The 16,125-nt window shown below is 41.1% G+C and overlaps 1 protein-coding gene across 1 annotated transcript in view; it reads left to right on the plus strand.

Annotated features, from left to right (window-relative positions):
• Positions 1-16,125, plus strand: part of Enpp3 (ectonucleotide pyrophosphatase/phosphodiesterase 3) — a 73,930-nt gene that overhangs the window by 6,438 nt on the left and 51,367 nt on the right. The window contains exons 3-5 of the mRNA XM_050130779.1: positions 6,576-6,698; positions 7,899-8,024; positions 12,101-12,161. Of these exons, the coding sequence (XP_049986736.1) occupies positions 6,576-6,698; positions 7,899-8,024; positions 12,101-12,161 (310 nt within the window). The remainder of the gene's footprint in view (positions 1-6,575; positions 6,699-7,898; positions 8,025-12,100; positions 12,162-16,125) is intronic.

The raw sequence follows: 16,125 nt of genomic DNA on the forward strand, positions 1-16,125 counted from the left end.
CAGTTGGTTTAGTACTTGCCCAGCACACGTGAAGACCAGGGTTTGGTACTCAGGACTACATAGACTGCATGGGGTGCACATCTATGGTCCCAGCACCGGGAGGAAAGTAGGCAGGGAGGTCAGAAGTTGAAGGTCATCTTCAGCCAGTAGTATGGAGGAGGAGTGGGTGTGGGTGTGGATGTGTGGGTGTTTCCAGGGAATGAGGAGTGAAACCCAAGCCAAGAATATGAAACATTAAGTCAGGCTGGTGTGTGGGAATGGATGTGGGTGTGAAGGAAATTTTGAATTATGAGCTCATGGAAGTAAAGAAGTGCGGATACTTTCCAAAGAAGAATGTGTGTGTGGGGGGGGGGCGTCCTCTTTCCCTTTCAGTTTGTCAGCTGTCAGTCCGAGAGAGGAGGGAGGCAGAAGGGCAGACAGAAAGCTTTGTACATGGTTTGTGACCACAAACATAGACCTCTGGAGACAGACACTGGTGAATCAGCTCAACTTTATTCCAGAGCATAAGGGATATATAGGACTCGGGAGTCTGGGAACAAAGCCCAATTTTCAGTAAGTGGCATGCTCTTATCACAGACCTTGGTATGTGGCAGTGGAGTCCTAGAGCAGCGCCCCAGCACAAGTTTTAGCAGGGATCTGTGCGAAGGGTCAAGCTAAAGATGAATCAGGCATCTGGTTTAGAGACAGCTTTTAGATAAGGTCAGTCCTCCAGGCCCAGGGGCATTCTCCAGATAAGTGCAGGTGGAGAGCAGGAAGCCTTGCTGGGGACGGAGGGATTTTCCATATTGCCAAGCTTAGAGAAAGCTATCAGGGTACGGCAGACTGTGACCTCTAACCAGCCAGCATTGTATTCCAACAGAAGAACATTCTCGGTAGCTAGAAACAGCAAGTGCAAATGCCTAATCCAGGAGAATGCCTGGTGTACTCCACCGAAGGGATAACAGGGAGATCACAAGCCAGACTTAATAGGACCAGAGGGAGGCAAGTTCCACGCAGAGTTCAGCCAGGTAGAGGAGAGAATCTGTAGGGGTTGGTATATCAAGTTCGATCTTGGATTATGAATACAATAAAAATCGACTAGAGGGTTTGAGCTGAGGAATGAAGTAATCTGGTTTGTTTCCAACTGTTGCATGAGCCAAGACTATTACTGTGTTTCAAACATGGAAAAGTGAGAACAGGAGTAGAGAGCATAGTTAAGGGGCTGAGACAGTTACCTGCATAAGCAGACAATACATATTTGGGTTCTGGAAACATTTGTATGGGTTAGAGCCCAAATCCTAACAAATTAAGTATAAAGAGAAAATGAGATGACTTAAGAATGACCCAATGATGGTTTTTTGTTTTATTTATTTATTTATTTGCATGAACATCTGGAAATGCAAAGCTTCCATACTTGGCATGAGCAGCACTAGTTTAGATAAAAAGACCCAGTTGCTCAATTTTGAACATGTTGAAATTGAAATGTCATTTAGGTGTTCAAGAGGCGAAGTCAAGAAGAAAGCTGATATGTGAGGTTAGCTGAGGGGGAAAGTTTTGCCTGGACACACACGGTGGTAATTGGATATCAAGCATCCTATGCGGTTCTCCACATCATGTGACTGGAGTAAATGAACCTTAAACTATTGGGAGATATAGGAAAATCCAGAAGTCTAGGGAGGAGCAGGCATGATTATAGGAGAAAATACCTGTGTCCTAGACAACTAGAACATTGTGTGAGTAGAGGGTGTGTGTGTGTGCATGCATATCTTAATACTGCTTGCCTTCCTGTTTTCCTTGAAACCAAGTTTTTCCTTTTCTCTCCACCTCCGTTTCAGCCTTAGCCTTTGCTTCTCCCATCCCATGGCACTGTGTTTCCAGTGATTGGTGACCATTTGTTCATATTGTAGTTGACCACTGTTTATATTCCCCATTAGCTATTTTCTATGTTGTCCCTCCAGGATAGTCACTGCTCCTGAATTCCTTCAGTCTGAGCCCTGGAGTCTGGAGTAGGCAGCAGAGTGGAGAGTCCCTGGTTTTTACCCATTCTCTGATGTTTAACCTTGTTCTTCCCACCCTACCCTCACTTGATAATGCTTGGTCTTCTTTCATTGACAGCTCTGTTTTTAGGGTTCCAGGGCAAAACCTTTGCCTTTTCTTAGATGTCCTCCCATTTTGTGCAGTTGTTAATTCCTTCTTTCTGTTAATTCTCTTTCTAGTTTTTTTCTTGCTTCTGTCTTCTATTTTTTGGAGTTTGGAAAAAGTGATCCTCACTATTTTTGTAAAATTCATGTGTGTATTTGGGGGGGGGGGTTGAGAAGTTGAGATTGAAATGCAAGTCAAATATAAATGAGAAAACTGTATGATTTATGTTTCTCTTCTTGAATAATAGTGTAAGTATTTCTCAAAATCTTTAAAGCTATGATTCTCAGCCTGTGCGTCTCGATCCTTTTGGAGTTGCATATCAGGTATTTACATTATGATCCGAACTGTAGCACAATTACAGTTATGAAGTAGCAAAGAAATAATTTCATCGCTGGGGGTCTTCACAGCATGAGGAACTGTATTAAATGATTGCAGCATTAGGAAGGTTGAGAACCACTGCATTAAAGTCATAAATAACAGAATATTAAAAGAACTCTTGGTATCCAGAAGTGCTTGGGATGTTTTTATAGAGATATATAAAAAATCCATAATAACTTGAACCTTCTATTTTTATTGTTTTTATTGCACCATGAATTTTTCTCTGCTCCTTATTCCCTTCTACCATCTTCTGTGACCCCCATGTTTCCAATTTACTCAGGAGATCTTATTTTTTTCTCCTTCCTATGTAGACCCATATATGTCTCTCTTAGGGTCCACTTTGTTGCCTAAGTTCTTTGTGGTTGTGAACTATAGGCTGGTTTTTCTTTGCTTTATGTCTAAAACTCACTTATGAGTGAGTACATATTATATTTGTCTTTCTGGGTCTGGGTTACCTCACTCAATATGATGTATTCTAGATCCATCTGTTTGCCTGCAAATTTCAAGATGTCATTATTATTATTATTATGTTTACTGCTGAGTAGTACTCCATTGTGTAAATGTACCATATTGTCTTTATTCATTCTTTGGTTGAGGGTCCTCTAGGTTGTTTCCAGGTTCTGGCTATTATAAATAATGCTGCTAATAAACATAGTTGAGCACATCTCCTTGTGGTATGATTGAGCATCCTTTGAGTATATACCCAAAAGTGGTATTGCTGGGTCTTGAGGTAGGTTGCTAAAGAAGTTGGTGGTAATGCAAATTTGAACCTTCTAATGTATATTGACATTATTTTACTTTAAGAAGATTCTTGCAGCTGGGCATGGTGGTAGACACCTTTACTCTCAGAACTTGGATGGTAGAAGCAGGTGTCTTTGTGAGTTTGAGGCCAACCTAGTCTAGATAGAGAGTCCCAGGGCAGTCAAAGACACATAGAGAGATTCTATCTCAAAAATAATAATAATTCTTGCAATTACAGACAACATATGGGAGAACTTTTCTGAATCTGTATAGTCATAGCTTTCTCTGGAATAGAATTAGAAGTGAAATCGCTGAGGTTAAAGCAAGAAAGCATAAAAAATTATGTAAATTTTAAGCATATGCAAAAGTATAAAATATCTATGTAATATCATCCACTAACAATTCATGACCAATTTCGTTTTATTTTATATTTATCTACTGCTTCTCTTCAATATTATCTTAAAACAAAAGCCTGGCATTATTTTATTTTCAAAAATATTTCAGAGTGTATTTCTAAAAGATATAAGAAACCGGCTGGTTGTGGCACACACCTTTAATTCTAGTACTTAGGGAGGCAGAGGCAGGTGGATCTCTGTGAGTTCGAGGTCAGCCTGGTCTATACAGTGAGTTTCAGGAGAGTCAGAGATAGAGAAATTTTAGATTTTACATTGTAAAACAGAAAACTGTCCCTTTTTTTTAAAATAGAGTTTAAAAGCCATTGCTTTGACTTGAATGGATAATAAGATTCCATAATTTATTCACAATGATTTATTCTGCCATCCTGCACAGCTATAATGTTTCCTCCTCTGAGATGATTGCAGTTATATTCATGTAGGAATTTTATGTAGATATATTATTTTAATATGTATAAATGATATATATATGAAACAATATAATTACATTAATTATATAATAACATGCTAATGTTATATTTTTCTCACACTCAGCCACCCTTTTTCCTCTTTCCTTCCCTTTTCTTTCCTTCTCCCACCTTTTTAAAAGGAACACTTGAGTCCTTTGTTTTACACTGTCATATAACTTTTCCAGCTGTTTTACCTCTTTATACCAACAGCAATCCAGCCTATGGACTGAATTACTGCAAACATTCCACCATATTTTTCATATGTTCATGAACCTTTTGTAATAGTACTTTGAAAATAATCTGACTGCTGTTTCGTACATTTTGGGGTCAAATAGAGTAGGCTGAATTTGAGAGGTCTGCCACTTTGAGAAACATTTATTTCCATGCCTTTCCCCACTGTCTTCATCTTGCCTTCTTACTCTCCTTTCTTTTTCTAACATTTTTTTTTTTTGGTACATTTTGAAATGAGTGGTCTAGAATACTCTTCTTGACTTCCAAGACACTTGTAGTTTGTTTGGCCTCTACAGTTACCGATTTTTGTAAATGAGGCAAGCATATCAGGAGACTCCACCTTGCCCCTTGCAATTGATCAGTTGTCCTAGTATAATGAAACTCGCTAATACTTTGTTAACATTTGTTTGAAAAGTCTTTTATTAATGCAAAGTCTCTGCGTCCATGTCTTTGTTTCCCCAGCCTTTCACTCTGATACTCATGGCATGGTTTGAAATATAACAGCACTTTTGTGTTCTGGGGCTGCAATAGGTAGATTACTTGCCTACCATGTTTAAGGACATAGCGTTCAGTCCTCAGCACCTTGTACCGTGGGTGTGGTGGCATGTGTCTCTTATCCCAACAGTCAGGAAGATGAGTCAAGAGGACCAGGAGTTCAAAGTTACCTTGGGTTATTTAGAGTTTGTCACCAGTCTGGACCACATGACACCTTGTCTCAAAAATATAATTTTGAATGGCAAATAAATAAATAAACTTAAAAAATATGTATTGGTTTCCAAGGAAGGGAGATAATGCTTGCAGAACTAAATTTTCCCAAACATACTACCAAGTAGTCTTTGCCTTCAAGTGTCTCTAGGAATACAAAGCAGAAAGCAAGTGTCATAAGGAAATTCTACATAGTATGTTTTTAGTTAGTTCTCATTCAATTCATAGTAAAGATAACTAAATTTAGCAAGGCACATACTTGGCTCAGGGAACATCATGGAAGATGGACAGAAATGTCCTAAGAACCAGAGGTTGGAGAGGACTGTTGTAAAACTGTCTCTGGACACTACAGGACTGATGTGACCAGGAACCCACAGAGGCTGTGGTTGCCTATACAAGATCTAAACAAGATCATGCCTGTCAACAGGCCAGCATGGTGATCATATGATTCCCCACTCCTGTTTGAGAAGTTATTCGCAACTTATGGTTGCTGGGGAAGAAGAATCAGTTTTCTTTAAGCTTTTGACCCCTGGTAAGATGACCATGATCCGGTACATGGCCCCATACTAGTGTGTGTGTGTGTGTATATGTGTGTGTATGTGTGTGTGTGTGTGTGTGTAAATGAATTGGATTCAGTGGACTATAAAATTAATAATAATAAAAGGATAGAAAGTTTGGGGTGGGGTAGGAGTTGGATCTGAATCTGGAAGTAGTCAGGGAAAAGACATGAGGTTAATACGATCAAAATATATCGTGTGCATGTGTGAAATTCTCAAGTAAATAATAAAATACATTAAAATAGCCTACATTCTTCTTGTTTATCCATGAACATGCTGATGATTTTAAGACTAGCATCGTTAGTTTATCTCTCAGACTCTTTAGTACCTATCTACTAGTTCAAATACACAGAAGCACTGAGCTTACGTTGTTTGAAACTCTCACCCTGCTTGTCAGGAGTCCTTAACTTATTCTTCTTTTTATTCTACATATAAATCTTCTCCCCAATGCACTTTCCCTTCTCTAGATTACGTTTGTGTCTTCTTTGTACATTGCTGTTACCTTCCTTTAGAGACGCATCTTTCTGATTGTTAGTTTGGGTCAAAATCCTGTCACTCGCTTTCTAAAATGCAAATCTGAGTTGCTCTTACTCTTTAGCGATTTCTCACAGTTTGGCCTCACGCTTCTTAGCCTGGCATAAGCAGCTTTCTTCTCCCTGCACCAGTCTGTCTATGTGATTGAACTCTGTTAGCCATTCCAAACTACTCATTGACCTTCTTGGCTTTGCTAATTTACAAAAGCCCCACCCCCAGCCTGAGTGGAGTCATCCTGCCCCTTGCTAGCTTTGATCCTACCCTCTGTGTAATCCCATGCATGACTTGTATATACCTTTTTTTTTTTCTTATTCAACACAGCATCATCACACTGAACTCTAGTCTAGTCTCAGTCTGGGCTACGTATGTCTATATGTTCTCACCGTCTAAGAATGAAACCCCAGCCGACTTCTAAATGTTGCTGTTCTTTGCCTTTCATTTGACAGGCAGCTGCAGGAAAAAATGCTTTGACGCTTCACATAGAGGACTGGAGGGCTGCCGATGTGACTCAGAGTGCACAGGCCGAGGCGACTGCTGCTGGGACTTTGAAGACACCTGTGTGAAGTCAAGTACGGGCTTTAGCAGTCTGTCCACTAACTTCTTAGCTGTGCTGCTATCGTCCTGGCATCTCCACCCTCCACCATGTGTTTGTTTCCATAACAAAGTACTATAGTCTAGATAGAGTCTGGAGGCAAGAAATCCAAGATCTAGATGCTAATAGCACTGTCTGTGGGGGAGAAGAGTTTTGTGCCTTTTCTTTGGAGTCTGGTTGGCCATTGGCAAACTTTGACACTCATTGACTGGCAGTACCCAAGCTTCAAACTCTGCTGTCTCTGTCATGTGATCTATGACTCCTCACATAGCCTTTCTCTGTGCCCCTGTTTCCAACTTTCCCCTTTTTATAAGTAAACCATATCAGGACATGGTGGTCCATACTTGTAATCTCCATACCCAGGACGCCAAGCAAGAGGGGTTTCTGTGAAGATGAGGCCAACCTGGGATCTAGAGTGAAGGTTTATCAAAAGGAAACAGCACCAAAACAGAGAGAGAAGAGGAGAGAAAGGGAAGGGGAAGAAAGTCAGCCATTGCACTGAGGATTGCCATACTGACTTCACTTTCCTTGATGCTTTGCCAATTACTTGTATGTATTTGCAAGTATTCACATATAATGAGGATTGGGCCTTCATTATCTCTTAAGACTGCACAATTCAACCCACAGCATCTTTCCTGGATGTCTGCACAAGGCTAATTATCGTAATTTCCCCCTTCTCAGTGCAAAGCACAGAAGCCCACACTTTGACTGCAGATGAGGTATGACTGTACAGAAAGTGAAATGGTACATAATGACCTGGGTTTTCATTGATCTCTAGGGTGCTCCTATTACTTCTGTCACCATTTTCCTTTCTTTATTGGCTGTCCTTAGACAAGGCTGGGCAAGGCTTCTCTTAGATATATTCATATTGCATCAGTCAGTGCTCTTGATGCTTCACCATATGGAATTCCTACACTTGAGTGGGAATAGGACCAGGGTCCTGATCATCTGCAAACTCAGAGCACAGGTTCAACTTATGAACTCATTTCTCTCTGTTACCTGAGCAAGGAAAGTGGAGTCATGGCTTCTTCTTGTTTTGTATGATGTACTATCATTTATTGAAGCAGCTAAGTCAAGAGTTTGACTGTGTTGTAATGACAGAGGGGGGAACGCATGGCATTTGCAGTCTTTGTTTTGTTCACGTAAGTGCTCAGGACTGACTTGCGTGTTTTTCCAGCTCAAATATGGACATGCAATGCTTTCCGCTGTGGGGAGAGCAGATTGGAGTCGAGCCTCTGCTCCTGCGCAGATGACTGCTTGGAGAGGAAGGACTGTTGTGCTGACTACAAGACTGTGTGCCACGGTAAGCAGAGGGTGTTGGCGAGTTGGCCTCGGTGACTTCACTGGAACTCAGTTTCTCACAGAGAGAGAGACAGAGAGACAGAGAGAGAATATTTAGCTATTACTCCATATAGAAGAAAAGATAGAATATATCTCATAGATGGGATTAAAGAGCCTGGAGTCTTGTCATCATGGAGACAGCAAGGTGTCTACAGTCCAGTGACCATACCACATATGGTTTGAGATACTAGATACTACATGACAAATTCCAAGAATAAAGTGTGTGGCAATGGTTACACAACATAGCTATCAACCCTACGTTGAACAATCTGTGTCTTGAGTGATCTAAGGACTAAGAGTCCTTAGGGATTTATTACCAATGCAAGATCCCAAAGCAAGTATGTGACTCTTGGCCATGCCAACTTGCTTCACAGAGATTAGAAAGTGTTGGAACCTCATTTAATGCTTCAGAACACCCGATGAGCTATGAATATTATACATTACACAGATATTAAACTTCTTCACACTCAAGACCCTGTTCCTGTGATTCTACACTCCATTGAGTTAATGTTTTTAAATAGAGAGATCAAGTTGAATTCGAAGTTTTGAAGCAAGAGGCAGAAATTAGAGTGTAAATGTTGCTAGAGCTGGGACAACTCTTCACCTTAGATGAGGTAGACTCTAAAAATGGTGGAAAGAGGCCATGATGCTTTGAATAAGAAATGTCTTCCACAGTCTCAGGATTATAAACTCTTGGTTCCCCCAGTTGGTGCTATTTGGGGATGTTCAGGAGGTATGACCTTGCTGGAGGATGTGTGTCACTGTGGACGGTTTTTCAGAGCTGAAGTCCCCCTACCACTTCCAGTTTGCTCTCTCTGCTTTGTATTTTGGTTAAGGATGTGAGCTCTCAGGGTTTTGCTCTCGCTGCTATGCCACTTGGGTTTAAGCGTTCCTGCCACAACAAATTCATATTCCTTTAGAACTTTAAGTTCAAATAAACTATTTCTTCTATAAGTTGTCATGGTCATGATGTTTGACCACAGCAACAGACAGAGAAACTAACACACAGGCCCAGACCAAGAGACTTTAGGCAAGGCTTCTTTGCTTTTTAAATTAAGACAACTCCTCAACTTAGCTAAGATATATAGTTCTGACAAATTGCAGAACAGAGAAAGCATGGTTACCACAGAAGTTCCCATCTAGACCTTTTGTGCAGATAAGGACTTTCAACTGGTAGAGTGTCCAGTCCCTACTGGCCCAAGGCTGAGCTTATTGGTCAGCATTGACTATTGGGGCAAAGCAGGTTTCAAGAGAAATAGTCTGCTTCTTCATGAGTAGGATGCATTTGCAATGCTGTGTTTTTAACACAGGAGACGGGGGCATGCCCAGATCCTTATTAATTCCTTATTTATGACTTTTCTGTGACAAAATAGGTGTGAGTGAGCCTTGGGAACACCCCCCCCCCCGCCAGCACATTATCTTTTTATCTTTCATTTGGGTGACTCCTAACTGTCTTAGAAATATAACTCGCTATAGTCAGGAGCAGAAAGGATATTTTGTATTGATGTATGAGTCATCTTATATGAAAAAGAATTAAAAATAATAAAAAACGGCTTACTGGAAAATAGCCTAAAATGGTAACAATTTCCAAATGCTTAGTAGTGAATATTGAGTCATACACTTTTTTCTGAGTATTTCAAAAGGCAAGTATGGTTTCTGGTTGGCTTAGTTTTCTAATTTCACTGACCGTAATTTCTCTTGTCCTTACAGCCCTCCCTTCTCTTGTCCTAGTTTTGCAACTTTAATATATTAACTGAAGGCTTGTGCTGAGATCATGTCCAATTTCTTCTGAATTCCCTGCTTGACTTTTACAGGCGATGAGGTTGTTATAAACAGTGCAGGAGTTTAGCCTTATACACATTCATTAGTCTGGTGGGGCTAATCACCTGTTTATTTTCAAATTAAATTTAGATTTTTTTTCACTCTGAAGACATATTTAGATTTAAACAAACAGCTTCAGAGAGTAGGGTGAAGATAATTAGAATCATTTGGGAGCAAGAACTTGCTCGTGGCTTTCATATCTTGGCAAATTTAGAAAACTTTGAACACTGTGATTAATTTTCACGTGCAGAGGTAGAGAGAGCCATCTGATGTGTCCCTCATGTCTGTCCACACCTATCTTCAGCCCTTATCATACCAGGGCCAATCCCATCTTATACTGACAAAGCATAATTTTTATAAAGGTGGCGTGACTTGCAGATAAAGGCAGAGTGAGCAAGGCAAAGGTTTCCTGACTCAGCAAGATAAGCCACTGGATGGTAAATCTGCTTCAGAGAGAAGTGTGTGTTAAGGATGGAAAGATCACTGAAATAAAATCACTGAAATTGTAGCCTGTGGGGGGGGTTGAAATTGTTTATCCGTTTGCACAGGAATTTGGTATTTATTTGCTATTGTGCAAGAATTCCTCACTGTATATTTTTACTTGTTCTCTACTAGTTATACGTTACCATGAGTTGTAAAAGGAGTAACCAGATAGACTCTCATTTATCTAGGTAATTGAGTGCTGTATAGACTGTGGACTTTTAGGTAATTCCCAGTGGGAGACTAACATGGAGTCTAGGACCATGATGTGCATATCTCCAAATCTTGTATTTCCTTTTCTTTTGCTTGCTAAAATAGTTTTATGTATATGAGTGTTTACCTCACATATGTCTGTATACCGTGTCTGTGCCTGTTTTCTGTGGAGTCCAGAAAAAGGTGCCAGATCTTCTGAGACTGAAGTTAAAGATGGTGTGAGCCTCCATGTGGGTCTGGAAATTGAAGACTGGTCTTCTGCAAGAGCAGCTAGTACTCTTAACTTCTGAGCCATCTCTCTAGCCTTGTATTTTCTTTATTTTACTTTAAAAAAAAAAAACAAAAGTATACACATCACTGTCTTCCTCATCATCTGTCTCTGTCTCTTTTTCTCTCTCTGCCTTTGTCTCTCTCTCTGTTTCTGTTTCTTCCTCAAAAGTTCAGATTATTACCAAGATGGTGTTAGCATCACCTCTCTGGAATATTTTCAGTATGTCTCTAAGAAAGATAAAAGTTTATTAACATTATAATACTACCTATAAATATCATTACTTCTATTCAACAAATATCTAATCTATACTCAAAATTTGCTCTTTGTTTCATAATAGATTTTTAAAAGATGTAAACAAAAACCAAATAGGTGCTTGCTACTGCAAGTGACTGATAGATTTCAAGTCTTGTTAAAGCAAACAAACGAGCCATGCCTCCCCTCTTTGTGCCTCTGACATTTTATATGCTGGAGAAAAATGAGGTCATTTATTCTAGAGAGTTTCCTAGTCTAGGTTTTGCTGATTGAATGCCTTGTGATTTAAATAATTTATCACTCCATAAATTCCAGAAATGTAGTAGTTAGAGCCAGAACATTGTTGAAACTCTGGTATGTGTTGTTTTATTGTGAACTATATTTTGTAAGGAATGGTGTTGCTTCCATCATGGTGCACATTACGTCTGCCTGTATCTTCTGTGGGAGGCGGCATGAGAAGTTGCACAGAGTCACATGGGTCTTCTGTCATTTCTACTTTGTTAGCTAGCCGGAATGCTCTACAAAGGGAAACATTCATGCAGCAAACTTTTGTCGTTAAGATTTCTCAGCATTTTCTATATGATAGCAAAGATCTCAGTTAGCTACTTCTTTTCTTCATGGTTTTCTTCTTCTCTTCTTTCGGTTTTGTGTCAGTATTTATTAAATCTATTCTATTATAGCCATTGTGAAAATATCTTTCAGGTGGGGTGTAAGAAAAACAGACCCATTAATGAAGAAATATTCTTTCCACTGAAGGACTCTCCTTTGTTTTTCTGGATGGGGTGGCTTCCCTTCCTGGCACTCAGCAGTGTAGATCACTGGTCTCACGTCTTTAGAGGCCACTGCCCTTGTCACTACATGACATCGGGCATATTGTGTTCTGGAAGAAGTTAGTCATCCAGTGATATCAGTTAAACAGTTAAAGAAGATACACCCAGCCAATCCCTTCTTTCTGTTTGTGTGTGACAAAGCTGTCCTAAACAATGCAATCTGCTTTGCAGGAGAAGCCCCATGGGCATCAGAAGCCTGCACCACATCCCAGGAGCCCCAGTGTCCAGAAGGGTAAGCAAGAATGGCATGGGACTTCAGCTCCCTTTAGGCATACGATGCTTTAGGAAGAGGCCAAGTAGAATTTCCACACTCTCCTCTCCAAATATAATCATTCGCAGAAGTTTGGGCTCCTAGTGGGTTCACACTCAACAGACATTTGTTTGCTTTGCTGTTGACAAATCACTTTCGTGTTTTATTTTATTATGTTCATGCCCCACGATAACTAAACACATTTGTTGCCATATACCCACATTCCCAGGGTCTTATGGGTAAGATTGGAATTCAGACTAAATTTACTCCTGCCGGGACTGTTTTCAGTCAATTGACATCCTCACAATAGAAGTATCTTCCAGTTGAGGGAGGGGAAGGGATTTATGGAAAAAAAGGCTCGCAATGACAGGAAGACCTTTGTCAAGTCATGTCCACCCACCACGCCTCTCCTCTCACATATATATGACTGTTGCTCCTGGGACCTTGGTGGTGCCTAGAGCCATGTCCCTTGTTACCTCCCCCTCAGGGTGAACTCCCTTTTCCTCCTTTGTCCCCTGCCCTTACTTTTCTAGGCCCAGCAGTTAGGGATGACAGTGGGGTGGCAAAAGATGAAAGGAGTACTGGGCTTTATGAAGAATCAGCGTTTTAAAATAGCACCATTTTATTTAAAAAAATATATGTATGGAGCCTGACATGGCCGTATGCCAGCATAAGGAACCCCAGCTACTTGAGAAACTGAGGCATAAGGATCACTTGAGCCAAGGAGTTGGAAACCAGTTGGAGCAACAAAGGGAGGTGATGTCTTTCTTTAAAAAAAAAAAAAAGAACATGTCACTTGGGCAATGGTGGTATACGCCTTTAATCCCAGCACTCGGGAGGCAGAGGTAGGTGGATCTCTGTGAGTTTGAGGCCAGCTTGGGCCACAAGTTTGGGCTAGTTCCAGGACAGCTTCAAACCCTGTCTTGAAAAAGAAAACAAACAAAAAAATTGTATTAAATCATAGCTCTTGAAACAGAGATCTTGGAAATAAAATGTCTGAGTTGATAGATACTAGCCTGAAAAGACCAGGCTCTTGGATAAGAACATACAACTTTTTATTTTATTTTATTTTTTAAACACAATCTTTTCTTATTTTACATACCAATGAATCCCAGTTCCCTCTCCCTTCCCTCCTTCCACTCCCCACTTTCTCCCCATCTCACCCTTCCATCCACTCCTCAGAGGGGGTAAGTCCTCCCATGAGGAGTAAACAATGTCTGTCACATCACTTTGAAGCGGGACTAAGGCCCTTGTCTAGATTGAGCAAGATGTCCCTCCATAGGGAATGGGCTCCAGAGAGTCAGTTCATGAACTAGGCAGAAATCCTGATCCCACTGCCAGTGGTCCCAAAATTGCCCAAGCCACACAATTGTCACCCGGATTCAGAGGGCCTAATTTAGTCCTATGCAGATCCCCCAGTTATCAGTCCAGAGTCCAGGAGCTCCCACTAGTGTGGGTCAGCTGTTTCCGTGAGTTTCCCCATGGTGGTCTTGACCCCTTTGCTCATATTATTGCTCTTCCCTCTCTTTGACTGGACTCTGAAAGCTTGGCACAGTGCTTAGCTGTGGATCTCTGTGTTTGCTTCCATCAGTTACAAGATGAAGGAAGAACCCACAACTTTTAGCACAAAAATTCAGTAGAAGTTTGAAAGGCTTCACTGGCCCAGGGAAGAGAGCAGAGTATTTTTAATTTATTTTATAATTAATATGCACATAAACAACACAGAAATATAGAAATATGGAGAAAACAAGGAGAGTATCTGAGTTAAGCTTATAAAATGTTTATTAAGTATATTAATTATCCATAACAATAGATTCCACTTTGACATTTTCATACAGGTACATAATATATGTGGATTGTGTTCTGTTGGGGGTACAAAGGTTGGGCTGCCCACAGATCACTAGTCAATCCAGGAATTTCAAACCCAGAGGGGTCTCTATCTCTCCTTAGCTCCCAGTCAATACAGCCCTTAGGGGAGATGTCACACACGTACTTTACGACCTCCTAGATTCTATAGAGCCCACCCTCATGATGGCACGTATTTTGTGAGGGACTTTATAAATGCTCACACCTTAAGCTTTACTGTGTACCTGGAATTGGAACGCTTATTGCCTGGAAACCCTTTTCCAAATTGTACTGTGTTTTAAATATGCAGACAATGAGCTGCCTGGCATCAGACTCCTCAAATCCGAGACAGACTGACCAAGTCAATCTGAACGAAGTCTTCATTCTCACCTCTTTGAGGCTTACTTCCCTGCCTGGACCCCTGCAGGGTCCCCTCAGTATTCACCCCTTCACCCCCTTCTTGTCTCTTTCACTCCTGTTGACCCCTTTGTTCTTCCAGCTAGCTTCCTTTAACCCACTTTCTGATCTTTTGTGTGTATGTATGTGACCAATGCATTTGATTAGGGCCCTTCGTAAGGGTGTGGGTGGGAGTTGGGTTACAAGAGCTGTGCCATGTCTACAACACTCAAGAAAATGTCTCTCCCTCCCCATCAAACATTGTCTGCATATATCCTCAGGGAAGGACTGAGGCTCCCTGAGCAGCTCCCCTTCTGCGCCAGGCTGCTGATAGGTCCAGTCATGTGGAGATTTTTGTGAAGGTAATCATGACAGCATGAGTTCAAGTTTGCAACAGCCATGTCTGGAAGTCAGTATTACACACATGCATGCACACACGCACACACGCACGCACATCCTCATCGGACTTTTATATCCTATCTGTCCCCTTTTTCACAATGTTTCCTGAGCCTTGGAGTAGGTGATGAAGACATCTCATTTGTGACTAAACATTGAAAAATTAATTCTCAGCACTTTGGCCAGTTATGAGTCTCTGTATTAACTGCTGACCTCTGCAAAAAGATGGTTTCTTTGACCGAGACTGACTACAGCGCTGTTCTATGAATAACAATAGCAATTTACAAGACAATTTTATAGACACAGCATGTCCATACCAAAACAACACTTTCCCCTAAATTCACAAGGACAGATCGTCCTCTTTCTTTGGCTGTGTAACTGGTTGATCTCCCTTCTCCTTTCTCATGGTTAAATTTAGGGAAACCCTCACTGAGAGATAAAGTTCCTGGCTCTCTGGCATGCTATTTGACTTATGCCAGTTTTTAGATCCATCAGCCCTCTTCAGCAGCCTCTAGAAGAACAGCAAGGGGGGGCTGGAGAGATGGCTCAGTGGTTAAGAGCATTGCCTGCTCTTCCAAAGGTCCTGAGTTCAATTCCCAGCAACCACATGGTGGCTCACAACCATCTGTAAAAAAAGAGGTCTGGCGCCCTCTTCTGGCCCTCAGGCATACAGAAGAACAGCAAGGTTGTACAACAAAGCTTGAGTGCTGGTTTTACCCATGGAGCTTGGCACTAGGCACTTCTGAGCTTTATCCAGGAAGCTGAATATTAGCGACACAGGGCTAGAGAGATGGCTTGGTAGTCAATGGTGCTTGCTGCCCTTCCAGAACACCCTGGTTTGGTGGCCAGTGCCCACATCTGTCCATATATTTTCTAATATAAGCAACACCATGCCACTTTATTTTTTAAAAATATGTATTTTTAATTTGCAATCACGTGTATAAGAGCGAATGTCCATATGCAGGTCCATGCACTTGACTGCAGTGGCTACAAAAGCCCGAGGATGGCATTGGATTTCCTGCAGTTGGAATTGTGAGTTGTCTGACGTGGATGCTGGGAGCTGAATTCAGACTCTCTGAAGAGTAGAATGCACTCTTAATGGCTGAGCCATCTATCTAGCCCCTATTTTTGCTTCTTGGTTTGTTTGTTTTTTGAGATAGGGTTCCTCTGTGTAGCCCTAGCTGCCCTGGAACTAACTTTATAGACCAGACTGACCTAAAATTCAGAGATCTGCCTACCTCTACCCCCGAGTTCTAGGATTCAAGGTGTGAACCCTCAACCCCCCCCTTTTTCTGCATATTGTAGTTCC

Source organism: Alexandromys fortis, unplaced genomic scaffold (genome assembly GCF_014885135.2).
Source record: "Alexandromys fortis isolate MF-2015 unplaced genomic scaffold, M_Fortis_MF-2015_v1.1 scaffold_354, whole genome shotgun sequence".
Lineage (NCBI taxonomy): Eukaryota > Metazoa > Chordata > Mammalia > Rodentia > Cricetidae > Alexandromys > Alexandromys fortis.